The sequence below is a fragment of the Cannabis sativa genome, chromosome 1 (assembly GCF_029168945.1).
Source record: "Cannabis sativa cultivar Pink pepper isolate KNU-18-1 chromosome 1, ASM2916894v1, whole genome shotgun sequence".
NCBI classification, from domain to species: domain Eukaryota; kingdom Viridiplantae; phylum Streptophyta; class Magnoliopsida; order Rosales; family Cannabaceae; genus Cannabis; species Cannabis sativa.
In genome coordinates, this window is record NC_083601.1 from 10,898,684 (window position 1) to 10,923,900 (window position 25,217).

Genomic DNA, 25,217 nt, shown 5'->3' on the forward strand with positions numbered 1-25,217 from the left:
TAATTACATAAGATATCATTTTTTTTGTAAAATATTTACATTTTTACGGTTTTCTAAAAAATAACACGAAAATAACATAAAATTAACAAGAAAACTACATAAAAGTAATATGAAAATAACAACAAAAAATAATATACAGATAACAAAAAATCAACAACAAATTAACAAGATTAGAACATAAAAATACCGTATTTTCTGTAAATAAGATAAAAAAAATTATAAAAATATTTAAAATTCCGTAAAACCGTATTTTTATAATATTTTGGTGGTTTTTTTTGTTTTTGTGAAATAATCCCTACAAATATAGCAAGTGATGAATTAGAAAATGAGAATGAAATTGTTGTGACAATTATGAAAAAAATTGTGGTATTGTTTGAGTTAGCCCAATATGAGAAGCCCAATTACAAACCAAAGTAGGTTTCATTTCCATCCTTTCAAAGTGAAGCACAACTTCTTGGCTCTGTCTCTCTGTTACTCATCCCTCTATCGGTTCTGTCACTAACTCAGCAGCCGTACCCTAGAAATATCATCTACCTCCTTTACCACCTGATCGGAGATCAGACACGAGTTATTCCGTTTCACTCATTGGCCGGATAAACAACTCCTTCACTCACAACAGGTACTTTACTTACAGTTTCGTTGCTGCTAATGAGGATTAAATACAGAGAGACGATTGAAACTTTATCTGGTTGTTGTTTGAGTTTTCTCAAGTGATTCTATCTGTTTTGTATAGAGTTCTACATTGGCATTCTACAGGGATAAGCTCTAGCTATTATCAAATTCTCGTTTTGTTTTCTTCTTTAGTTAGGTTTGTCATAGTTAGTTTACAATGTTTAGTTAATCTTTTTCCATTTGAAAGGTAACGAGGACCAAAGAATTTTTTTTTTTTTTTTGATTTTGGTTCAATAAAAAAAGTTCTGTTTCTTCATGTGAATCCAATTTGTATGGTATTTGTTCCTACATATATTTTATTTCATTACTGTGTTTAAGTTTGTGATAATTTTATGTCTTAGTGTTGGTGAAGTATTTGGTAACATAGAGAAACTTTACTACAAATAAAATCTAATTTATTGTGTTCTAGGCAATTCGAATTGTAATTATTTTAACTACTCACAGTGACCAATAAGTTGCCTGGAATAATGTTGGGTTGTTGACTGGAGAAATAATTTGTAGTTGTTTCAAATTTTATCCGGTATATTAATAGGAGAAGCAAAGCAACACTTCACTGAATAGTTACTAATGAGTAACCTGTTTAGAGAATTTGTGAACAATTATGGTTCATTCATTTGCATCTCTTCAGCGTTGTTGTTATATTTGGCATGTTTTGTTCAGTTTTAACAGAATTTTTAAAAATTTTCTGTTAAGCCATAAGAAATTCTGTTAAATAGGTATTTATTTTATAGGTAAGAGGTAAGATAAGAGGTAAGTTTTATATCAATTTGGGTTTCTTAAAGTTTTTTTTCTTCTCCGTTTTACTTCCTGATAACTTTAATTCTTAGAATAGAAGGTGAAATGGCTGGAAAATCAAACAGAGGGAAGAATCGGAAGGGATCCAATATTGGCGTAACATCTACTGAGACCGTGGTTCCAACTGATGCTCCTGCCAAAGATATTTCTAGTGATGCTCCGACTAAAGATATTCCCAGTGCTAAAGATGTTTCCAGTGATGCTCCTGTTTCAACTGCCTTGGAATCTTCCCTAACCGATGCTAATGAGATTCCTGTTGTAGTTGAATCAACTGATGCCAAGCCGGAGCATAAATCTGAAACAGATAATTCAACCAGCCAATCGAAGCAAGGTAAAATCATGTTACTCCATTTTCTTTTTATACATTTTTTTTACCTTTGGTGTTTGTGCTGATACTTATTTGCATGACCAATGGCGGTCAAGGAAATGAATCTGTATATATCAAAGGAATAAACTAAATAGATATGTATTATTTTCTTTACCAAAAAATATATATGATAAATATTGGTCTAACAATATGTATCATTTTCTTAGTAGTGAGAATTGAATGCAAATATGGAGAGATGGCAGGAAGTTAGAATATTAGTCTATACATACAGTTAGGTTCGCATGTTTTGATACAAATTAAACTATTGCCCCCTTCTTCATTCCAAGTCACAAAAAAGAAGAGTTGAGAATTGTACACCCTCTTTTTACAACTTTTCAGCTTACTTTTTTTTCCCTCTTTCATTGTTGTAAACTTATACCAGATGTGTAACTCTGTTTTTACAACATCCATTGGCTTAGCAAGGCAAAACTGCATGATGCTCTTAACATTGCTACCCTTATGGACCCTAAATGTTGAGATTTGAATGCAATCCTTTCATTTGTACAACTCTTGACTTTTGTGATTCTTGTATGTAGCTGTTTTATCTTAAAAATAATAAAAGCAATATGCCATCCCGTTTACAGTTACTTTGTCTATTGATAGATTTTGAGAATTGGCAGGCATTGTTCATTTCAGAAGCCATACATTGTTTGACTACGGATATATCATGTCAATTCAACATTGATGATTCCTGGCAAATTAAAAAGTTGTCAGACTGTCTAGATGTTTTAACATTGAGAACTTCTCATTAAATTCCAAGTTGAAAGTGTTTACTTCATTTCCTTGTGAGTGCAGGTGACCTCCATCTGTTTCCTGTATCTGTCAAAACACAAAGTGGCGAGAAGCTTGAGCTTCAGGTGAGATGATTCTCTATCGAAATTGTTTTATTTGATTTAATTTTTATTCTATTTAAATTACTTCCAAAATGGCAAGTGCAAGCAATTTAAGCTAACACTTTCTCTTGTTAATTAGAAGTTAGAACCATCAACTACTAATCCTAACATTTTGGTGGTTCAACAATTTGTTTCCTATGCGCGCCCTTATTTAAATTTTTTTCATCATTTTGTTGAATTAGGTAACTTGAATTCTACTGATTTTTTTTTTTTTTTTAATTTATGTGAAGTTGAACCCGGGAGATTCTGTGATGGATGTAAGACAATTTCTTCTTGATGCTCCGGAAACATGTTTCTTCACCTGCTATGATTTGTTGCTGCACACAAAAGATGGCTCCACCCATCAGCTTGAAGATTTTAATGAGATTTCTGAGGTAGCTGACATAACTACTGGTGGATGCTCGTTGGAGATGGTGCCTGGTATATCTTAATACATATTTTTCTCTTTTTCTTTTGATTCAATGTCTCTTGGGCTCTAATAGGTACATTGTCCTTGCAGCTCTATATGATGATAGATCTGTGAGAGCTCATGTCTATAGAACAAGAGAATTGCTTTCTCTTTCATCACTTCATGCATCACTTTCGACGTCACTTGCATTGCAACATGAAACGACGCAAAACAAAACAAGTCCTGGAGGTTAGGAATGTTGAAATTAATATCAGTTTTTGTTGACTTTTCAGCTATGTTTGACATTTCAATGTTTATAATATGTAAAATAACAACTTTATTAGAATTTCTTATTTATTTTACGATCCAATACCTTGAAAGCAGAGGTCCCAGAGCTTGATGGTTTGGGTTTCATGGAGGATGTTTCTGGTTCACTCAGTAATTTATTATCATCACCCACAAAAGAGATCAAATGTGTGGAAAGTATTGTTTTTTCATCTCTCAATCCTCCTCCAAGCTATAGAAGGTGAGATTGCTTTTTATTTTTTTTTCAACATGTTGATTGATTTTCTTTTGAAATAATATGTTTTTGTTGATTATATGTTGATGTGCTCTTGGGTATTGGTGATTCCAGGCTTGTTGGAGATTTGATATATTTGGATGTTGTAACCTTGGAAGGAAATAAATTTTGTATCACTGGAACTACAAAGCTGTTTTATGTCAATTCAAGCACAGGGAACACACTTGACCCTCGGGCAAGTAAAGCTAATTATGAAGCAACCACACTTGTGGGACTCTTGCAAAAAATCAGCTCTAAGTTTAAAAAAGGTAATAAAATTAGGTTGTCACTTTGGATTATATTTAAAAAAATCTAATTGTTTTTTTTTTTCAATTCCTAATTGTGAAGCTTTTCGTGAAATTTTGGAGCGGAGAGCTTCTGCACATCCTTTTGAAAATGTTCAATCTTTGTTGCCTCCGAACTCTTGGCTTGGATCGCATCCTGTTTCTGGTGAGTTGCACCCTCCTGTTGGTTTGATTTTTCATTTTATTAGTACTAAGTTTTCTCAAGTAGAGGCAAAATGTGGTTATTTGTAGTTTGCGGTTATGTATCTCATTTGTGGATTTTGGCTGTACTGATTCTAGTAATGTTGCCTTGATCTATATGAGTTGACATCTCAACTGGTTATACCTAAATAGGTTTGTCTGGAACAAAAATCCACACCAAACTAACCCCATACAACAAAGCTGCGCCAATTGAAATGTGTTATGCATTAGCATAAAATTTGAAGTTGCAATCTAGAGATTTAATAGTCTGATTCTGTTTTGGTATAATATTGAGGTTTTGATTGAAAGTCTATGTAAGGGGTGGTTGGTTGCATCGTCATCCCAGATTCTATTTAACAACCATGTATTCAACTGCATTTGAAGTTTTTGCTTGGCAATTAATACAAATCCATTTTATGCTAGGGTTGTAGGATTTGCAACCTTGTAGTTTTTGTCTTATGTCTGCTCACTTGTGAAAAAAATATAATGTCTTTGTCAGATCACAAACGTGATGCGGCCAGAGCAGAGGATGCACTTGTTCTTTCATATGGAAGTGAGCTGATTGGTATGCAACGAGATTGGAATGAGGAGTTGCAATCATGCCGGGAATTTCCCCATACTACTTCTCAAGAGAGGTATGCAACCTGTAAAAGGCTTGATTTGGCTAAGCTTTCCCAATGTTGCGATTACAGATAATATCAAAGTACTTTTTTTTTTTTCATTTCCTTTTGTGTAATTGTTTTTAACTTAAAAGATTATATTCTGCAGAATTTTGCGGGATCGAGCTCTCTACAAAGTAACTTCAGACTTTGTTGATGCTGCAATAAATGGTGCTATTGGTGTAATCAATAGATGCATACCTCCCATAAATCCTACTGACCCAGAGTGCTTTCACATGTCAGTATGACTTGATAAAAACTGTTTTAGTTCTAAATATATTTTGCTTTATTGAAAATGTTTCACAAATTGTCTTCAGAGCCTAAGAATTATATCCTTTCACCACTCACTGCAGAAATTGTACTTATAATTTTCAAACGACATTGTAGTGGTAAAAAATTTATGTGTTTGGGCTGTTGAAATTGTATGTTTAGCATTTATTTTGTTTGTTACTGAAATGTAGTTATTAAGTTTAGTAATCTAAATAATATATTATTGGGCCGTAATGCTTGTTGCTTTGGTGATTTACTTTACTTCAATGTTATATTTATTTTGGATGCATTTTTAAAATATAAATATATGATGTATGTCATGTGTAGACAAAATAGGCTCATGCAAAACAAACACATGCACACAAGAGTAAAGGTGTATGCCTTTTCATCTTTAGAATGGCCCATGAATTTTCTTGTCAACTAGTTTTTTTTTTTCTTTTTTGAAAGTTCTATTGAATTTAAATCTAAAAAATTACATGTGAGAAGTATATACATGATTTCATCTATTATTTTTGGTGCAATTGTTTATGAATTAAGTTATTGTTGTACTTGTACCTTTCTGATTCTGTGTTTCAGTTTATTACTCTTATTCATACCATACCATGTGTCTTCTTTTGTGGATTACCTTATTCTGTTGTGATTTTTCTTGCTTTAGGTATGTCCACAATAATATATTCTTCAGTTTTGCTATTGACGCTGATCTTGAGGATCTGAGCAAGAAATGTGGATCAGATAAGTTAAAAAGTGGCAAAAACGGCTGTTTATCTGAAAAGGCATCCAAAGTTGGAATTGCCAATGGGGACAAATGTGATAAATCATGTAGAGAGGAACATCATAAGGTCACTGAAGTTACTCCTGATGTACCTTCTGAGACACAGTCAGCTGAGACTGAGCAAGCCACATATGCTTCTGCTAATAATGATTTAAAAGGCACCAAAGCATACCAGGAAGCTGATGTCCCTGGCCTTTATAATCTTGCAATGGCTATAATTGATTACAGGGGTCATAGAGTTGTTGCTCAGGTTGGACTGAAAACTTATACCATCTCTTTCTTGTCTTTCTCTGAATTGTAGGTGTATATTAATGTATATACATATTTTCCTAATAAATTACTGATTACCCTATTGTTGTGGGGTTTGGATCTCAAGGCACTTAATAAAAATGAAATCTCAAAGCTGGGTCTTGTGTTGTGAAGTGTTTATCTTTTGGAGAAGTGCTTAAAGATAGGTATCATAATGAATCGAGAAAATGTTAATTATTTCTTTTATTCTCTTACTTTATTCAGGGTGTTTTTTTTTTCTTTTAGTATTTGTATTATAAAAGGTAACCCACTTTTGAGAAACAGCTCGCAACAAGGTCCAAAACATATACATACTGATTGTTGACATCTTGATCTGGATGCTCTTTGATCCAATATCTTTTTACTGGTCATTTTTCATAGTTGATATTGGCATTGGCTTATTTTTTTTTTTTGGTAGGGCTATCCTGATTTGTTTTTATTTAGGTATCCTCATTTTGGGTTTCTGTTTTGCTAGTCCCATAATAATTTTCTTGGTACATTTGCTGGTTTCTTTTTCTCATTGTCTCTAAATAAATTCTGCTGCAGAGTGTTTTACCAGGGATTCTTCAAGGAGATAAATCAGATTCACTTTTGTATGGTTCTGTTGACAATGGCAAGAAAATATGCTGGAATGAAGATTTTCATTCAAAGGTAATTACAAATTTTGGCTTGTTTTTGCACGATGATAATTACATATTTGGGCCTTGAAAAGGAAGTGTTCTCTATTCTTAATTTTTATATGGGTCAACTGAATCACATATGAGTGGTTTGTGGGACATATTTCATCATTATTAATGCTTATTTGTTTCCATTATCAGGTGGTAGAGGCTGCCAAACGACTTCATTTGAAGGAGCATGCTGTTCTTGATGGATCTGAAGCCATGTTTAAATTAGCTGCACCCGTGGAATGCAAGGGTATCATTGGTAGTGATGACAGGTGGAATTGGCTACTAATCAACTTAAAGATCTTTATCTAATTTTTTATTTAGAAACCCATGGGTATCCGGCACCACCGCCCGGTCCCAGGAGACAACAAAGTCTTAATGTGGTGGCTGGGAGTTGAACCTTAGAGCTCTGCCTAAGTCGGACCCTACTCAAGGAACCCATGCCACTACACCAAAGCCCTGGGGGCCCTTTGTATCTATCCAATATAACTTTTCACCGACCAGTAGCTCTTATGTTTCTCGCCTCTTGTGGATTACTCAAGTAGCTAATTGATATTGACATTTATGCAGTTGGAATGTATTAAATAAACTCAACTTACTGTCTTTTTTCTGAATTAGGCATTATCTTCTTGACTTGATGAGAGTAACACCTCGTGATGCTAACTACACGGGACGTGGGTCCAGATTTTGTATTTTGAGACCAGAACTCATTACGGCTTTTTGTCAGGTATGGTATTTTATTTGTCTATTTGATCATTAGCACAGTTGCTGCTTAATCTAAGAGTCTCAATACTAAGAGATCCAAGGTTTGAACTTTGGTCTCTTCTCGATTCCCAAACCTCCTCTTGATTATTTGTCTATCCTTTTGAGTTGGCTAAATGTTTTCACTTTTGATTAAATCTTTTGCACAATGGAAAAGACCCAAGGTGTAGAGAAATCAAAAAGTAAGTCGGATGATGAAGTAACTGGTCAGGTAGCAAGTAATGATCCAAGTGTGGCTGGGGACATTCAGGTGAGCTTTGATCTAAATCAGCTACAGCTTTTCGTGGTTTATTAGTGTGTGCTCTTTTATCCTTATTCACTGTCCTATTCACTCATAGGGAGTTGAACCCTGGACCACACACTATCCTAACCACCAAGGCTTTCCTCATTTTTGTACCTGGATAGTAAACAGTATCTTTTACATTGGCTATTTGTTGGGCTGTCTTGGGTTGAAAGAAATGAAAGAATTGTTATGACCTAACATCTTCAGATGATGAAATTTGGGAAAGAGTAAAATTTTGGGTGGCCTTTTTTTTTTTTGAAAAAAAATGTTAACAAGTTAAAGAATTTTGCTTTTCAGAGTAATTAGGGATTTGTGAGTTGACTAAAATGGTTTTATATTTTGACACTAAGATATGTTTATTTTTCATTATTTTGGGAATTTCTTTGTAGCTTATATAATCTCTTGATATTGTCAAAAATTTGATTGTTTCTTTTAAAAAGGACATTGTTGCTGGAAGATATGATTTTGACAGATATGTGTACTGTTTTAACACATTTTACTCTCAAATTAGCTTTCTATTTGTGATTTTTGTGGAAATTTTTTGTCTGATAGGGTGCAACAAAAGAAGAGAAGACTCAGGCTGTTCCAGCACTTCATGATTGTACCTCTGGATCACAAGAAGAAATTCTCTTTAACCCTAACGTGTTTACTGAATTTAAGCTGGCTGGAACTGAAGAGGTTTTTTCTGGACCATGTAACAATATTTTTTTGTCCTAACGAGTATGAGATTTAATGGTTTTCTTTCTCTGCTATATTGCCAGGAGATAGCAGCAGATGAAGAAAATGTGAGAAAAGTTAGTTTGTACCTTACAGATGTTGTACTTCCAAAATTTATACAAGATCTATGCACCCTTGAAGTTTCACCTATGGATGGTCAGACATTGACTGAAGCTCTTCATGCACATGGAATAAATGTTCGCTATATTGGGAAAGTATGCATTTATTGATTTGATAGATATACTATTGTGCATATCTTCTGAATTTAATATCTTACTACCATTATTCAACTGGGTTCTTTGGAGTGGCTTATGGTATGGCTTGATTCATTTCACAGGTGGCTGATGGAACCAGGCATTTACCTCACTTGTGGTATCTTTGCTCTAATGAAATTGTGGTTAGGTCTGCCAAACATATCCTCAAGGTGATGCTCAGTATCTTATTTGTTTTTTGGTTTTGTGTATACATAAATCTTGTGCACACCTTGTAATTTCAGAATGTTTCAATCTAATTCAAATTATTTGTATGATGCCCCACATGTTGTTAGCTACAAAAAATATTTGATTTTTTCTGTTTGCTTGACGTTTGACGTTTGACGTTTGACGTTTGACGTTTGACTTTTAATTTTTCTTTTATCAGGATGTTTTAAGAGAAACTGAGGATCATGATCTTGGGCCAGCAGTAACTCATTTCTTCAATTGTCTATTTGGAAGTTGTCAAGCAATTGGGACGAAAAGCACTGCTAGTAATACGCAGTCTAGGACACCAAAAAAGGTACGTTCAAAATAGATTAGTAGTTTTGGCAAGAGTAATGATATGTGCATCCAAAATATGCACCAAAACATTACTGATTTTTAAAACAGTGGGCCATCTAAAATAAATGTGATTGGGTTTGAGAATAAAGTACCACTTCATTGTGTGTAATGTCTTTGTGCATATTTTGGGTGCACATGCCATTACTCTCGTGGCAATTGGAGATTTGTTTTCTTGTGTTTTAACTTTATGCTGTAGTTGAATTGAGAAGTCCAAGTTGACCTTAAATGATGAATTTTTCTGAAGTTTGTCATTCGGAAATGATTTTTCATTTTTATCTTTTAGAGATTTCAGATTTAGTTCTTGACTCCTTCAAGAGCTTATTTAATGATACACAAACAAAAAAAATGTAATTACTTTTTGTTCTACTGGGAAACTGTATTAGTGGTTTACTTACATAATTTTTTTATTTATTTTTATTATAAAATTCATATCCCCAATGATCTTAGTGAAAAGTGTATAATTTTTTTTAGAGAATTTAGAACATTTTCTACTATGTACAGGACCAAGTAGGTAGTCAATCTTTTGGAAAAGTTTCCAAGGGGCATGGAAAATGGAAAGGTGGAGCATCTGGAAGAAAAAATCAATCTTTGTATATGAATGTGTGCTCTGAAACTTTGTGGTTGGATATTAAAGAATTTGCGAAGCTCAAATATCAGGTATCATCTACAATAATCTGAGATTGTTTAGTAACGTCAAGGGGTTTGCTTGGTGTACTTGGGATGTGTGGTCCCCTAGATAGTGTCAATATTTGGGGCCCCTGGGGCAGAGTGCTGCACCAATGCACCAGGGCTGGACACCTACGATAACAAAAAAGAAAAGAAAAGAGAGATTCTTTCATATAACCACATCTTGTGATGGGGGATGTTCATCTTTTTCCTGTCGAAGTGTCCTTAAAGAGACTTGTTTATTGAGAGAATTCATTAAGCTTCCCAGTCTTGTGCTTATTTTCTTAAGACATGTGAACTGTATACTTAAGGCTAACTCAAGGGGTTGGGCAGGTGATTGTGTGAGTGGTCAAGGTTTCAAGTCTTTGTAAATATATATTTCACATATATATATACACCATGCTAATTGTATATTATCCTATTTACAATCAAACAATTTTCATCAGTGTGTTATACCCCATGTGTTGTTGTACAAAGTAAGTGGGTGTAAATCTATCTCTTGGAATCTCTAGGCACATTAATCCTCTTTATTATTGTTATTTCGAAGCTTAAATTGCATAAGCATGTGTTTGACATTATATTTTCTTGCTATAGTTTGAGTTGCCAGAAGATGCTAAGATGCGTGTGAAGACAGTTTCTGTTATCCGTAATCTTTGCCAAAAGGTTAGTGCATGGATTGAGTTTTTATGATGCTTCGACACTCGACTTGGATGCATATTTTGTAGTTTTGACAATTTTTCTTTGAATCTGGTTTTGTGTTTTTCTTTTTTCAATATTTTCTCTTCATTACTCCTTGATAAAAAAGGATTTCTTGTTTCTCATCATTCTGATCTTGTGCTTCATTTTCCACTGCTGAAGCCTGCTTCTGTAAGAAAAAAATGTTTCAATGCTGTTTGTCAATCTGCTACGCATAAGTGCCTTTGAAATTGAAACATAATTGTTTCCATAACCAGAGACTTCTGTTTATATGCTGTATTTGCTTTTGGTGACCTGGAGTTTCCGAACTCTTGAAAGGCCTATGTTTCTGCACTTGTGGTTACATGATATCCAATTTTGCAATGTTTTTGAAAGAATTGTTCTAATATTAGGGATTTGCTGCGGTGATATTCTCTGATTCATCCATATAAAAGCTCATTTATATTGCTATGTGGTTTATAAAGTAATCTCTGATTAATCTATGTAGACTTACCCTTGTTATTGCTATTTGGATAAGGAAGTCAATTTTTTGAGGCAAATTTTATGCTGCATTGATATTTAAACATGAAATGTTATGAATAATACATTGAATTATATTGGGAGAGACATTTGATGTTCATTTTTCACTCTTTCCAAAATGTTTTCTGTATTTGTCAAATGCATGGATAACCAGTGAGTTGCTTATAACCTTTTCTGCAGGTAGGAATTACAATTGCAGCTCGCAGATATGACCTTAATTCTTCAACTCCTTTCCAAACAACAGATATCCTGAATCTCCAGCCTGTGGTTAAGCACTCAGTTCCTCTGTGCTCAGAAGCCAAGGAACTTGTTGAAACTGGGAAGATCCAGTTAGCTGAGGTGTGTGAACTGTTCTTTGAGTTTTCAGCCCCTTTTGGCAAACCTGTTTTTTTAAGCTGCTTTTGGCTTTTAGAATTAAAAAAGCACTTTTGAGAGTGTTTGAGTAAAACATAAAAAGATCTTCTTAATCTTTAAGACCTTTTAATTGAAGTTGGGCTTCCTAGCATCTAAAAAAGAGACCTTATTTAGAAGCTATAAGCTAAAGCTTTGCCAAATGTGGGGCCTTAATGTGTTTTCCAATTGCCAGAGTTTGGATATTTTGAGATTGGGAAGAAAAGCAAAAGATTGCTTTGGAATCATCTGTATAGTATGGAGATGCTTAAATATGAAATATGGTTGAATACTGTTGAATATTTTGCTTAGAATAGAATCAAGGAAGGAATTATATGTCGATTGAAATATCGACACTATAAGTTTGTGAACATATTTCGATATCGATGGAATTTCAAGAAAAATTATAAATACAACATTAATATGAAAAGTATGATAAAATTTGTAGAAAGACAATAAAATTAAACAATTACAATACGACATAAAACATAATGAATTATAACATCATTAGAATCATACCTAATTTACTTTAAAAAAAATCAGAAATATGATATAATATTTATTAGCATATGCTTTGTTGGAGTTTAAATGATATATTTATATAGATGTGTACTGAGGAGTTCATGTTCATGTAAATATCTTTTTTTCTAAGTTATGAAATTTTGCCTAAAATTATTTAATTCCAACTAAAAATTGGAACCCTTCAAATTACGAGAATTCCCTGATATTTCCAATTTTTTCCTCCTTGGTTATAATTAGTTGATAAGAAGGTCAGGTCCATAAGTTGAACATAACTAAGGCTTGTGTTGTCTTTATCTCAGGGAATGCTTAGTGAAGCTTACACATTATTTTCCGAGGCATTTTCAATTCTTCAGCAGGTAGATTTTATCTCGGTTTCGCCTCTTTGCACTTGATTTGGAACTATGGAAGTATATAAGTTTTTTTTTTTATTCTTTCTGATTCCAGGTTACTGGACCAATGCATCGTGAGGTTGCTAACTGCTGTCGGTAAGTTTCCAGGATTGGATCACTGCAACTTTGTTAGTCCTCAGAATCTACATTTATGGAACACATCTGTATTTAATTATTTAAATTGGGTTTTCTATTGTGTTTCAGGTACCTGGCGATGGTCCTATATCACGCTGGGGACATGGCTGGAGCAATAATGCAACAGCATAAAGAACTAATCATTAATGAACGGTGCCTTGGTTTGGACCACCCTGATACTGCTCACAGGTAGCTATTTGTTCCATTTGGGTGGTCACTATTCTTGATTTTTTATATGAGAATTATAATTTTTTTTGACGAGAGAATTTGATACATTTTAGATTTTTCTTTACACATATGATATGCTCGTGTATTCTTAGGCTAATGATATGAAAACTGAGCAGCATTTTGATATATACCTGTACACCTGTACTTAACATAGGGGCTTATGAAAATATGAGGTTGTAGTTTTTTGTGAACGGATACATAGGTTTATTGTTGTTGATGCCAACTTTGCTATTGTTACGAGATTGGCATCTTTCTCCAAATTTCATAGGTTATTACATTTTATTTTAGCTTGTTGAGGTGCATACTTTACATATTGTTGATAACAACTCTATTCGTTCTCTCTACTCTATTCATACAATATGCTGTGGTATATTTGCACTAACACTATGGAAAGCTGTGGAGAGTTTTCTTTGCACTCTTCATGTTTCTTATTATATCACTTTACAGATGTTGATTTTAAGTGCATTTTGTGCAAGATTTTTGTTTCTACTCTTGAAACTTCAGAATGTTACTACTTCTAGTGATACCACTACTCAGAATATTGCATGGGTCTATGTTGTATCTTTTAGTTGTAGTGTATTATAAGCATGAGCACTATAGTTTTGTAGTTTTGTGTAACTGGTGCTCTATGCAACTGAGTTCTTGAACTGTGCGAACACATTCTTCTATTTCTTTATCAGATGTTTCATATCTTTGCTCTGCAATTGCAGTTATGGAAATATGGCTCTTTTCTACCACGGTCTTAATCAGACAGAACTTGCACTGAGGCATATGTCCCGAGCATTGCTCCTGTTAAGTTTGTCATCTGGTCCTGATCATCCTGATGTTGCTGCAACTTTTATAAATGTTGCAATGATGTATCAGGATATTGGAAAAATGAATACCGCACTTCGTTATTTGCAAGAGGCCTTGAAAAAAAATGAGAGGCTTCTTGGTGAGGAACATATCCAAACTGCTGTATGCTATCATGCCCTTGCCATCGCATTTAATTGCATGGGTGCTTTCAAGCTTTCACACCAGGTATATATCTTAAATTACGGTCTTTTGATTTGTAGAAAAAATAATCAATTAATTTGTTTTAAAAACTTTTTTGTAAATTCAAAGAGTTCTTCCTTCTTTCATATTTGCGCTTATCTCTCCATCATGTAAGATTCCAGATGGAAAGTTAGGATATAACAGAAATATTTCATTTGCTTTATTTGAAATGTCTAGCAAAATACTGAAGGATCATGTGATTGCAATGTTGCTTATTGCTACATTGAAAATATCTAGTCCTGTACAGAGTTAGTGTATCTGGGTAGACCTGTCAGCTTATGTGATGCTATTTGCAGTAAATTATGCTGGATAATCACTGCTCTCAGTTTGAAAACTTCTTTGATTTACTACCATGACTAGACGTAAAATAAAACTTCAATCTCTAGATGGTGGTGGTTTGGATTTTTTAGAGTTGCAAAAGTAAACATGGCTGGTGATGGAGATATTATTTGGCTGTAAACTCGGGATGGTTAAATTTTTCCTAGTGATTAAAAAAAAACTAAGGAATCAATCACTACTTTCAGCTTGAAACTACATATTATAGTCACTGAGTCGTGAATAATTTATCATACATTAGAACTTTAAGCTGTTGATGGTGGTGCTGAGAAGTGAGAACTTTTAGAGGTGGTTTTGTAATTATGGCCGGTGATAGGATATGGTGTGGTTATATTGACTTGTGGTGTAAAACTGTGACATGAAAATAAAGGATCTTGAACGACTATTAGGCATATGAGCTGATATGGGAGCCTTGAATAATTCTGATGCAAAAATTATTTGACTCTGGTTAAAATATGGTGCTGTTATATATGAGACTGGGATTTGAGTACAGGGAGCAGGTTAGAATTGGGATAACTAATACTCTTGAGCATTTGCTAACTACATAACCCACTTTGATTTTGTGAGTAATTAGAACATTCCCTGGGACTTCAGATTATATACAATAGTACCCTCCAGACTAAAATATTATCCAAGGGGATATCAAGAGAGATTCTACCTTTAGGGAGATGTTTCTATTATTTTCAGGGACCCTTGGCATATCTTTTATTTTATTTTCACAACAAGTGGTGGATTGTGTACTTGCATGGGCATTGCTATTAGGCACACCTATGGTGTCCAACACCAAGGTGGCGCTTTACGAGTAGTTAGCGGTTGTTCAATATTGTTAATAAATTTAAATGTGGACCTAATATTGAATTATACCAATAACGGTATGACACAGCAGTGCCTATGATTGGTGTTATTGGTGGAATTTGTAGGGACAATAATAGTATCTTTGCTATGTCATCCATTTTCTAAAGTAGCAGGTTATAGTTTCTAAAAGTTCCTTACTCTTGATTTTTCCCAAACTATGAACAATTTAAGGAATTATTACAACCTTTCAATGCCAACCAAAAATTTGGTAGCAGTGGATGCTCCACAAAATTATTACTCTCTTCTTTGAAACCAAGCTTTTGGTACGAGTTTTTTGAATCTCAGACGTATCTGTGCATTCTATAAGCCTCAGTTTGCTGCACTTTTGCATCCTGATCCTACAAAATGACCATGACATGGTGTTTTCCTTAACAGCATGAGAAGAAAACATATGATATACTTGTCAAACAGCTTGGTGAGGAGGATTCAAGAACTCGCGACTCTCAAAACTGGATGAAGACATTTAAGATGCGTGAGTTACAGGTAAATTGATCCTTCCAAGGATGAATGGATACAAACTTCATGCCGCAATGCCTATTTTTTGAGAAGTGTTCCTGTTATTTTACAATTTCTAAATCTGAGCATGTTATTTCTACAGTTGAATGCTCAAAAGCAGAAGGGTCAAGCGTTGAATGCAGCCTCAGCCCAAAAGGCTATAGATATCTTAAAGGTATTACGAGAGCTCATTTGTTACATGCATACTACTTTATTTGGGATGAACATGCATTCTTTAAGTTTAGTTTTAGAGGCTATTGGAGCAGTTAATGCTTCATATGCTTCCCCATGAAATTAAATTTTCATCTGTTGGCACATAATTCTGTCTTTATCAAGAATTGCGATCACTTTATTCTGACCTCGTAAGAAAGGTTTAAAAATCTGGCATTATTTCCAGGATGTCTTGCAGTATACTCTGCAATATTTTATATATCCACTATTTAAGAAATTTTATGCTGTCTTTAAATTCTGAATTCATCCAAATTGCTAGTTCTTGGATTTCTAGGATTTTTTTTGGTTCACTGATTGTCTGCAGTGTACTCTAGCACTAGCATATCTGTTTGCTGATTTGATAGTTGGAACATAAATGGCAGGCCCATCCCGACTTGATACAAGCATTCCAAGCTGCTGCTGGTGCTGGAGGGACTGGAAGTTCAAGTGGGTCTGTCAACAAATCACTTAATGCTGCCATGATTGGTGAAACAATTCCCCGAGGGAGGGGAGTTGATGAAAGGGCTGCACGTGCAGCTGCTGAAGTCAGAAAAAAGGCAGCAGCAAGGGGCCTTTTGATTCGTCCGCATGGTGTTCCTGTCCAAGCCTTGCCTCCCCTTACTCAACTTCTCAACATTATAAATTCAGGGGCAACGCCAGATGCAGTGAACAATGGAGAGACAAATGGAGTCAATGACACAAATAGCCATCCCTCAAATGGTTCAGTAGAAGTAAAAATAGATCAACCATCATCAGAGGAAGCAGGCCAACCTCCGGTGGGATTGGGCAAAGGTTTAGGGTCATTGGACACAAAGAAACAGAAATCAAAACCTAAAGCTTCATCTTAATTTTTTTTTGAACATCTGTGATTCTAGATAGGCAGGAACAAATAGATTCTAGATAGGCGTTGATGCTGCAAATTTTTTCAATGGGCTCAAGGAGGATCAATTCCTACCAAACCTTAGAAGCTAGAAAGAAATTGAGATTCATATCAAACCCAATAATGCCAGTTTTGGATTGTCCATAGTGATATTTGGCTGAAAGACATGGTGGGAATCAATAGATGGATCATAAAATCATCCTGGTAGTCTGGTATAGACTGATGGATGTGCCTTGTGTACTAGCCTATATTTCTCTTTTTTTCGTTTTGTTTTTTTGTTTTTTGTTTTTTGTCAAGTGTTTTTTTTCCTTTGCCTATGTGGTCTTGTGAATTTTATTGTACTCATAATATTATTGCCATAACATGTACTGTTGTGCAAATTGAGGCTAGCATGAATGATGCAGAAAATTGTTACTTACAATCCTAATAAGAGTCTCAACACAAGTATTGTTTCCTTATGCATACAGTTCGGCTTCTATAAATTTTGAATTACTGAATTCACTGTGCATGGTACGTGCTTCCATGTTGGTCTATTTTTTCCTCAGCAAATTGTAATGTAGAGCTCATATCTATATCTTTTGTCTTTCATCATGTTGCCCCTTTTGTGACAGAAGAATTAGTAACCGAGTAATGTTGCCCCTTTGATGTTTTACACCAAATTTTTGGCTGTATTGTACGAATCATTTTACTCATGAAATTGGTTGGGAGTAATAACACAAAAGAAAAAGAGAGAATAATTAGCATTTTTACTCTTTGAACTTTCCAGTTTCGTATACTCTTGCTCAACTCAACCAGACGACACAATCTCAACAACCCTTGTTTTGGACCTTAGATCAAAAGAAGCGCTCTCGGGCTTTTCATAAGAATAAAAAAGGGAAATCTGTCAAGAAAGGTGACAACCTGCACAGGAGTGGTGCTAGAAACCAAAGAAGCGGTGGATACCAGCAACATGACTTTCCTCTAACAAGTAAGCAAGTAAACTACCTTACCTTGATTGAATTTTGCTTCGCTGCGCCCTGAATCAATCAAAAAGCTTATTGATTTAATTCATCCTTCATTTGGGCGACAGAATTGAGTCCTTGTGAATGAGCAGAACCAGGTGCTCTTATTTTACGACGGTAGAGACGATTGCTTCCATTATTGACCAGAAAGACACCAAATTCTCCTTTAGGTGCTTCAACTGCGGTATAGGTAGAAGAAGATTTTTCAGCTGGCTGTTATGTTAGTTGTAGCGCACCTTCCTCTCATTTCGGAAAGATTTTGCAGTATTTTCTTATGATGACCTGGTCGAGAGAGTACGATACATCGGTGTAAAAGATTGAGTAGCATTTATGAGGTTGGTTATCCGTCAATATTATGCAAGGAGACATTGCTTTTGCTAATTCGAATTGAAGGGTGATATAAAACCGGTCTATTTCCGGCATCATATCCATAGTTAGCGCATTCATCATAGTTAGAAGCTCCAGCTCCGTATCAAAGTCACGGTTGACCGGACAAAAGCATAAGTAGTTTTCGGAAGACCCTGTGGTCCGGTCAATGTGCCGACAACGAAGCGCGATTACGCTATTCGGGCAGGCGCGTGTTGAGCGAAGGAATCGCTTTCAATGACAATTTCTCTTTAGAGACCTCCTCTTATAGGATCCCAAAGCAATAACCATTCTATGGAAGGCGCTGGAGAAGATTCGTCTATCTAAGGACGAGCCGACTAGCAACTCGAAATCCTTTTCTACAGAACGGAGAAAGGCTGGCGAGTAAGTTGGGCTAACCCAAAGCGGGTGCTAGGGAACAAACCGACTACGAGGGCTTCTTCTCTCCTTTGATTCACCTCCCCTTCCCTTGGTGGATAAGTCCGACGACTCAGTAGCAGTGCGAAACCCCCTTCGTCGCTTCTAGCTAAGCATCTTTCAGTGGAGGAAAGGAGGCGACTAGTCGCTTTTGGCGAAGCAGCGAGCTACCTTCTCTGGTAACGACACTATACCTTAGTATAATATCTCTCTAGCTTCCTCTCCAATTCGTTCGTAACCTCATTTGCTTGGATTCGTCTCCGTCCCAACTCTCTTCCCTTTGCGTACTCGTATGTCATTTTCCTACGAGCACTAACAAGGCTAAACTCTCCAGTTGAAGAGTGCACTGAATCATTCGAAAGGAGTAATCATTTTTTTAGTTTCATTTGGAATTGACTTAGAGAGGTATGTCAGCTCGAGCTGGAAGAGGCTTATGCCTCTATTCTATTTAGGTTCTCTTTCTATTCTTATGAATCTTTATGGGTTTCTAGAGTGGATCTTTGTTGGGGAGAATAGCTGTTCAGCAGAAGGGTAAGGATCTTCACTAAGGTCCGAAAAGATATGAAAGCTCTCCCACCAATCAGTCGGTAGGTCCTTCCTCTATTTCAAGAGTTCTAGTACTTGCATTGCGGTCCGTCCATTAGTTCGATGATTCTTCTTTGCCACCGGCGCTGCTTGCGCGGTCTTGGGAAATGGTTGCTTGTCAATCAACATCTGTCTCCTTTTCAGGAAACTTCAGGAAGCCTCCTCTTGTCCTGTATTGCGTGGTAGACGGCTACGCAGTCAGTTGTGGCTCACGTAAAAGAAAGCATTTGGGAGGGAGCACGATTCCTTAGCTGTGCCTGTTTGGTACCGAGCTCTTTGAGGGCTTTTCTATATCTCTCCGAGACAGATCCTGCCTAAGAAATAGGATCGTGCTTTGCTGAATTTTTTTTGCTCTTAAGAATTTAGTTCGTCATCATTGGAATGGTCGTTCTGAGAATAGTTTCAACACCATTTTCATTCAATTGGTGGGACGAGATCCTAATCTGTGTTTGGCTCCGCTCAAGCCTAACCAGAAAACGAGAAATGGAACCTAATGTTCCACCCATTGACTGATTTACTACTCGCATATCAGCTATTAACTTTTCGCTTTTTTATTCAACTCGCTTGGTGAAGATCAACCAAAAAAATTCTTGTATTCTTGGAAGAGTTGGATGAACTTACCTTTCTCCTCCAGCATCCAAATACTGCCAAGTATAATGATCATTCGATTTGGGCTCTAAGGTTAATGGTTAAAGTGGTTGCAAGTCCATCTGCCTTGGCTTCTTCTCGATGATCTCCTTGTGAGTGCTAAAGTCTAAGGCTTAAGATTCCTACGGGCCCTGATAACTCTATGGTATAGAGTTAATTTTTATGCTTTTAAACTAAAGTATTGTGAGGAGAGTAATGAAAATGTGTTTATTTTGCTTATTTTTAATTAGTTTTAGTGTTATTTTCTATTTAGTAATCTAACCTTTAAGTTTTGTAAATATTGATATTGTTGGGTGTGTTTTTCCAATTAACTGTACTTATTTTGTTGAAAAAGGAGGAATTAAATTGATAGGTAAAAGAGAAAGAAGCAAGGAAGAAAAGGAGTACAAGCTGGAACTGGGTTGGTTGCTGAAGCAATGCTAAAGCAATGCTGAAGTGAATTCAGCATCCTGGCAGTGACGTGGAAACACGAATTTCACTTATCCACCTCAGCAACTTCGGTCCAATCACTCAAATTGCATCAGCTAGCTGACATGGAAGAAAGGGGTCTCACCCTAGTGGGCCAAAGTGGAAAAGTTTGGGCTTCTATTTTGGGTGAGGAGGTTGGTACCCTAAAAACCCAACATCAAAAAGAAAAGAAAAGAGCAAGTACACCATCATCATCTTCATCATCTTGTATGTACAGTACGGGGCAGCTGCCATTTTTTCTATGGAGGAGCTTTAATTGCAGCAGGAAGTACAACAAAGAAGAAAGAAGAGGGGACCACGCCTAGTGTTTGAATTTTCTTTTACCCTTTCTTGATAGTCTTCTTTATTTTTCTCTTTGTTATTGTTGTTTGTACTTAGTATTCAAAACTTCTTGAGATTGTAAATTTGGGCAGCAGCCATGGATGAAGTATTTTTAGCTTGGATTTTATCTTTTTATTTGAATATGAGCTAAGCTTTTGAGGCTTGAATGACTATGAACTTCTAAGTTGGGTATGATTAAATTTTAAGCTTACTTTAGTATTTGTTTGCCTTTGTTCATTCAAGTGAGTTTCATTTTAATTGATTGTTGTTTTTTGGCCATGAATAACAATTTGCTAAGCTAGATCTTGTACTGGAAGGGCTAGATCTAGTAGTTCAACTTGAATGAAGCAAGTGAAAACCTAGATTTAGGCTTTTCTTTGTAAGTGGATAGGAATATTTCATTTACCTTGCATAACTTACCAAATGAATGTTCGAATGGTGTCATAACTTCTTGGTTTGATATAGGAATATATTGAGCTTAATGGTAGGATTAAAGTTGTGAGTGTTGGAAAATTCTCACAAGCCTAGAGGAATTTGTTGTTATCTCTGTGCAGAATGCTAAAGTAATGCTGAACCAATGCTGTACTGACTGTAAAAAAACCTGACTAGAAGGAATTAGTTATTCAAGCCATTTTTGCCATATTATATTTTTTATCTTGCAGCCAATTTGTTTTCCAGCAGCAGTAGTTTAATTCTAGCAAATTTAATTCATGTCATTTTTAATTTTGAATCATTACTCAACCATTTGCATATTATTTCTTTTCATTTTAAGTTGTAATTAGTTGGCTTTACGAGATATTTTTGTTTGCAATCCCTGTGGAGACGATCTTACTTATCACTTTATTACTTGTTTGACTGCGTATACTTGCGTATATAAATTTTCACAATAAGTTTTTGGCGCCGTTGCCGGGGATTGAAACTAAATATTGTGTATTATCAACTATTGTGCAATTTATTTTCTGGTTTAAAGTTTTAATCCTATCTGGTGCGCTGAATTTTTTTTCTTTTTCAGATTTAATCTAGTGCATGAACGAGCAAGAAGAAGACCTTGAACTTGCTCCTATTGACCCCGAAATTGAACGCACTTTTAGACAAAGGAGGAAGGAACAAAAGGCTAAAAAACGCTGCAATATGGCCGATGGGTTTGAAATTGGGGGTGCTCATAATGAAGCCAATCATATTGCTTTGGCCGATGATAGAGCCCGAGCAATAAGAGAGTATGCAGCCCCTATGTTCAATGAGCTAAATCCGGGTATTGTGAGACCCGAAATCCAAGCACCTCACTTTGAGCTCAAGCCCGTCATGTTTCAAATGCTCCAAACGGTTGGTCAATTTGGTGGGTCTCCAACGGAAGATCCTCACCTCCATATTCGCTCATTTTTGGAGGTGAGTGATTCTTTCAAGCTACAAGGAGTAAGTGAAGAGGCTTTAAGATTGAAGTTGTTCCCATTTTCCTTGAGGGATCGGGCTAGAGCATGGCTTAACACTCTTCCTCCCGATTCGGTGACTAATTGAAATGACTTGGCTGAAAAATTCTTGAGAAAGTACTTTCCTCCAACAAGAAATGCAAAGTTTCGAAGCGAGATCATGTCTTTTCAACAATTGGAAGACGAGACTACTAGTGATGCATGGGAAAGATTCAAGGAGTTGTTGAGGAAGTGCCCACACCATGGTATTCCCCATTGTATCCAACTTGAGACTTTTTACAATGGTCTCAATGCGGCTTCTAGGATGGTGTTGGACGCTTCGGCTAATGGAGCCATTCTTTCCAAGTCTTACAATGAAGCTTTTGAGATTTTGGAAAGGATAGCTAGCAACAACTATCAATGGTCAACTAATAGAGCTCCTACAAGCCGAAAAGTAGCGGGTGTTCTTGAAAGTAGATGCTTTGACCGCTCTAACCGCTCAAATGGCCTCAATGACCAACATTTTGAAGAATATGAATATGGGAGGAAGTGTACAACCAGCCGCTGCCATTCAAAGGGTAGAAATCTCTTGTGTGTATTGTGGTGATGGGCATACTTTTGAAAATTGCCCCTCAAATCCAGCTTCGGTGTGTTATGTGGGTAATCAAAACTTCAACCGCAACAACAATCCATACTCAAACTCCTACAATCCGGCATGGAAGCATCATCCAAACTTTTCATGGGGAGGTCAAGGGGCAAGTTCAAGTGGAGCACAACAAGGACAAGGAAAGCAATCATTCCCACCGGGTTTTTCTCAACAACCAAGACCTCAACAACCTCACCAACCTCAAGGCTCTCAAACTAGTTCTTTGGAGAGCTTAATGAGAGATTATATGGCCAAGAATGACGCTGTAATTCAAAGCCAAGCAGCATCTCTTCGAAATCTTGAAGTTCAATTGGGGCAATTGGCCAATGATTTGAAGAATAGACCACAAGGCACTTTGCCTAGTGACACCGAAAATCCAAGAAGAGATGGGAAGGAACATTGCAAAGCGGTAACCTTGAGAAGTGGAAAAATAATTGAGTCAAATGTGGCTGCAACAGGCAGTAAAGAGCCCTCTTCAATCCAAAAAGAGGGGGAAATGAAGAAAAAACCAGCAACTACAGCTGCTGAAATTCCCCAAGCTAGTTACAAAACATCCGATCGACGTTCTGCTGCAGAAAAGCCTTTGCAAAAGCCACCTCTACCATTTCCTCAACGGTTCAAGAAGCAACAAGATGATGGTCAATTCCGGAGATTCCTTGATGTTTTAAAGCAGCTCCACATCAATATTCCATTAGTGGAAGCTTTAGAGCAAATGCCAACCTATGTGAAGTTTTTGAAGGATATTTTGACAAAGAAAAGGAGGCTTGGGGAGTTTGAAACTGTCGCTTTGACGGAGGGCTGTAGTGCCATGTTGAAAAGTAAAATCCCACCCAAATTGAAAGATCCGGGCAGCTTTACAATTCCAATTTCTATTGGGGGTAGAGATGTTGGAAGAGCTCTTTGTGACTTGGGAGCTAGTATTAATCTCATGCCTATGTCTACTTTTAGAAAGTTGGGAATTGGAGAAGCGAGGCCAACCACCGTCACTTTGCAATTAGCGGATCGTTCCATGGCTCATCCGGAAGGGAAAATTGAAGATGTGTTGGTGCAAGTGGATAAATTCATTTTTCCGGCTGACTTTATCATCCTAGACTATGAGGCCGATAGAGAAGTTCCGATTATTTTGGGACGACCATTTCTTGCTACCGGAAGAACCTTGATTGATGTACAAAATGGGGAACTCACTATGAGAGTGAACGATCAAAAAGTCACTTTTAATGTGTTCAATGCTATGAGATTCCCGGATGAGATTGAAGAATGTTCACGTTTGAGTGTAATTGATTCTATTGTGGCTGAAAGTTTTCACAAGAAAGTGTGGAAGGATGAGAGGGTGATAAGCTCTCTTGAAGATCTTGAAGCTTTGAGTGAAGATGAAGAAACCCAAGTTGCTTGGGTTGAGCCGATGCAACCTTTCCCTAAATTCAAGAAATCTTTTGAGTCTTTAGAGTTGAAAGAAAGCAATTTCAAGCCTCCAAAGCCTTCCGTCCAAGAACCACCAAAGGTAGAGCTGAAACCTTTGCCAAGCCACCTCAAATATGCTTATTTGGGGGAGAATGAAACGCTGCCAATAATTATTTCAGCGTGTTTGGAAAAGGCCCGAAAATTTGAAAGGTTTGTTGCTAGAAGTGCTGAAGAAACATAAAAGAGCGATTGGGTGGACTATGGCAGACATAAAAGGAATTAGTCCAGCGATTTGCACGCACAAAATAATCCTAGAAGCTGGCTGTAGTAACTCCATTGAGCATCAACGAAGGTTGAATCCTGTTATGAAGGAAGTAGTGCGAAAAGAAGTGATAAAGTGGCTGGATTATGGTATTGTATACCCGATTTCAGATAGTTCATGGGTTAGTCCTGTTCAATGTGTGCCAAAGAAAGGAGGAATCACGGTGGTGGCTAATGCGAACAATGAGTTGATTCCTACCCGAACTGTGACCGGTTGGAGGGTGTGTATGGACTATCGGAAGCTCAACAATGCTACTCGGAAGGATCATTTCCCGCTGCCATTTATTGGCCAAATGTTGGATCGTTTGGCGGGAAAAGAGTTTTACTGCTTTCTTGATGGTTATTCGGGTTACAATCAGATTTCTATAGCACCAGAAGATCAAGAGAAAACCACCTTCACTTGTCCATATGGCACCTTTGCCTTTAGGAGGATGCCATTTGGCTTGTGCAATGCTCCCGCGACTTTCCAAAGGTGCATGATGGCTATTTTCTCGGATATGGCTGAGAGTATTTTGGAGATATTCATGGATGATTTCTCTATCTACGGGGAATCATTTGGGATTTGTTTGGAGAATTTGGAGAGAGTGTTAGCAAGATGTGAAGAAACCAACTTGGTGCTTAACTGGGAGAAATGCCACTTCATGGTTCAAGAGGGTATTGTGTTGGGTCACAAAGTGTCTAGAAAGGGGATAGAAGTTGACAAGGCAAAGCTAGAAGTGATTGAGAAGTTACCAGCCCCTACCACAGTGAAAGGCATAAGAAGCTTCCTTGGACACGCGGGTTTCTATAGGCGCTTCATTAAAGACTTTTCTAAGGTGTCCAAACCCTTGTGTAGCTTGCTTGAACAAAATAGGCCATTTGAGTTTACCGCTGAATGTAATGAAGCATTTT

General features: G+C 36.4%; 2 protein-coding genes and 1 non-coding gene across 4 annotated transcripts; 2 read left to right on the forward strand and 1 right to left on the reverse strand.

Annotated features, from left to right (window-relative positions):
* The first annotated feature begins 420 nt into the window (after nt 1–420).
* Nucleotides 421–17,200, forward strand: LOC115706608 (clustered mitochondria protein). 2 transcript variants are annotated; one of them, XM_030634315.2, is made up of 29 exons: nt 421–619; nt 1,500–1,798; nt 2,630–2,691; nt 2,958–3,147; nt 3,227–3,364; nt 3,500–3,641; nt 3,750–3,943; nt 4,023–4,124; nt 4,659–4,794; nt 4,928–5,056; nt 5,744–6,110; nt 6,695–6,799; nt 6,967–7,085; nt 7,432–7,540; nt 7,733–7,825; nt 8,411–8,536; nt 8,620–8,790; nt 8,913–8,999; nt 9,215–9,349; nt 9,892–10,047; nt 10,651–10,719; nt 11,452–11,610; nt 12,483–12,539; nt 12,628–12,668; nt 12,777–12,896; nt 13,646–13,955; nt 15,537–15,644; nt 15,760–15,831; nt 16,250–17,200. In XM_030634315.2, the coding sequence occupies exons 2-29, from the start codon at nt 1,513–1,515 to the stop codon at nt 16,712–16,714; spliced, it is 4,248 nt and encodes a 1,415-aa protein (XP_030490175.2). In that variant the 5' UTR covers nt 421–619; nt 1,500–1,512; the 3' UTR covers nt 16,715–17,200. The 2 variants fall into 2 exon arrangements, with proteins under 2 accessions (XP_030490175.2, XP_030490176.2); XM_030634316.2 differs by having other exon boundaries at nt 429–619; nt 1,505–1,798.
* A 4,921-nt stretch (nt 17,201–22,121) lies between these two features.
* On the reverse strand, nt 22,122–22,228 carry LOC115721546 (small nucleolar RNA R71). Its single transcript, XR_004012561.2, has one exon. It is a non-coding gene; the product is annotated as a small nucleolar RNA R71 (small nucleolar RNA).
* LOC133036595 (uncharacterized) lies at nt 22,140–24,246 on the forward strand. The gene is made up of 2 exons (XM_061113120.1): nt 22,140–22,509; nt 22,601–24,246. Exons 1-2 carry the CDS (start codon nt 22,140–22,142, stop codon nt 24,244–24,246), a joined length of 2,016 nt encoding a protein of 671 aa, XP_060969103.1.
* The last annotated feature ends 971 nt before the right edge of the window (nt 24,247–25,217 follow it).

Coding starts and splice junctions, on each gene's coding strand:
- LOC115706608 (XM_030634315.2), top strand. CDS start 1,513: ATGGCTGGAAAATCAAACAGAGGGAAGAATCGGAAGGGATCCAATATT. Junction 3,642..3,749: donor CCTCCTCCAAGCTATAGAAG/GTGAGATTGCTT, acceptor TGGTGATTCCAG/GCTTGTTGGAGATTTGATAT. Junction 8,791..8,912: donor ATGTTCGCTATATTGGGAAA/GTATGCATTTAT, acceptor TTCATTTCACAG/GTGGCTGATGGAACCAGGCA.
- LOC133036595 (XM_061113120.1), top strand. CDS start 22,140: ATGTCTTTTCAACAATTGGAAGACGAGACTACTAGTGATGCATGGGAA. Junction 22,510..22,600: donor ATATGAATATGGGAGGAAGT/GTACAACCAGCC, acceptor CCTCAAATCCAG/CTTCGGTGTGTTATGTGGGT.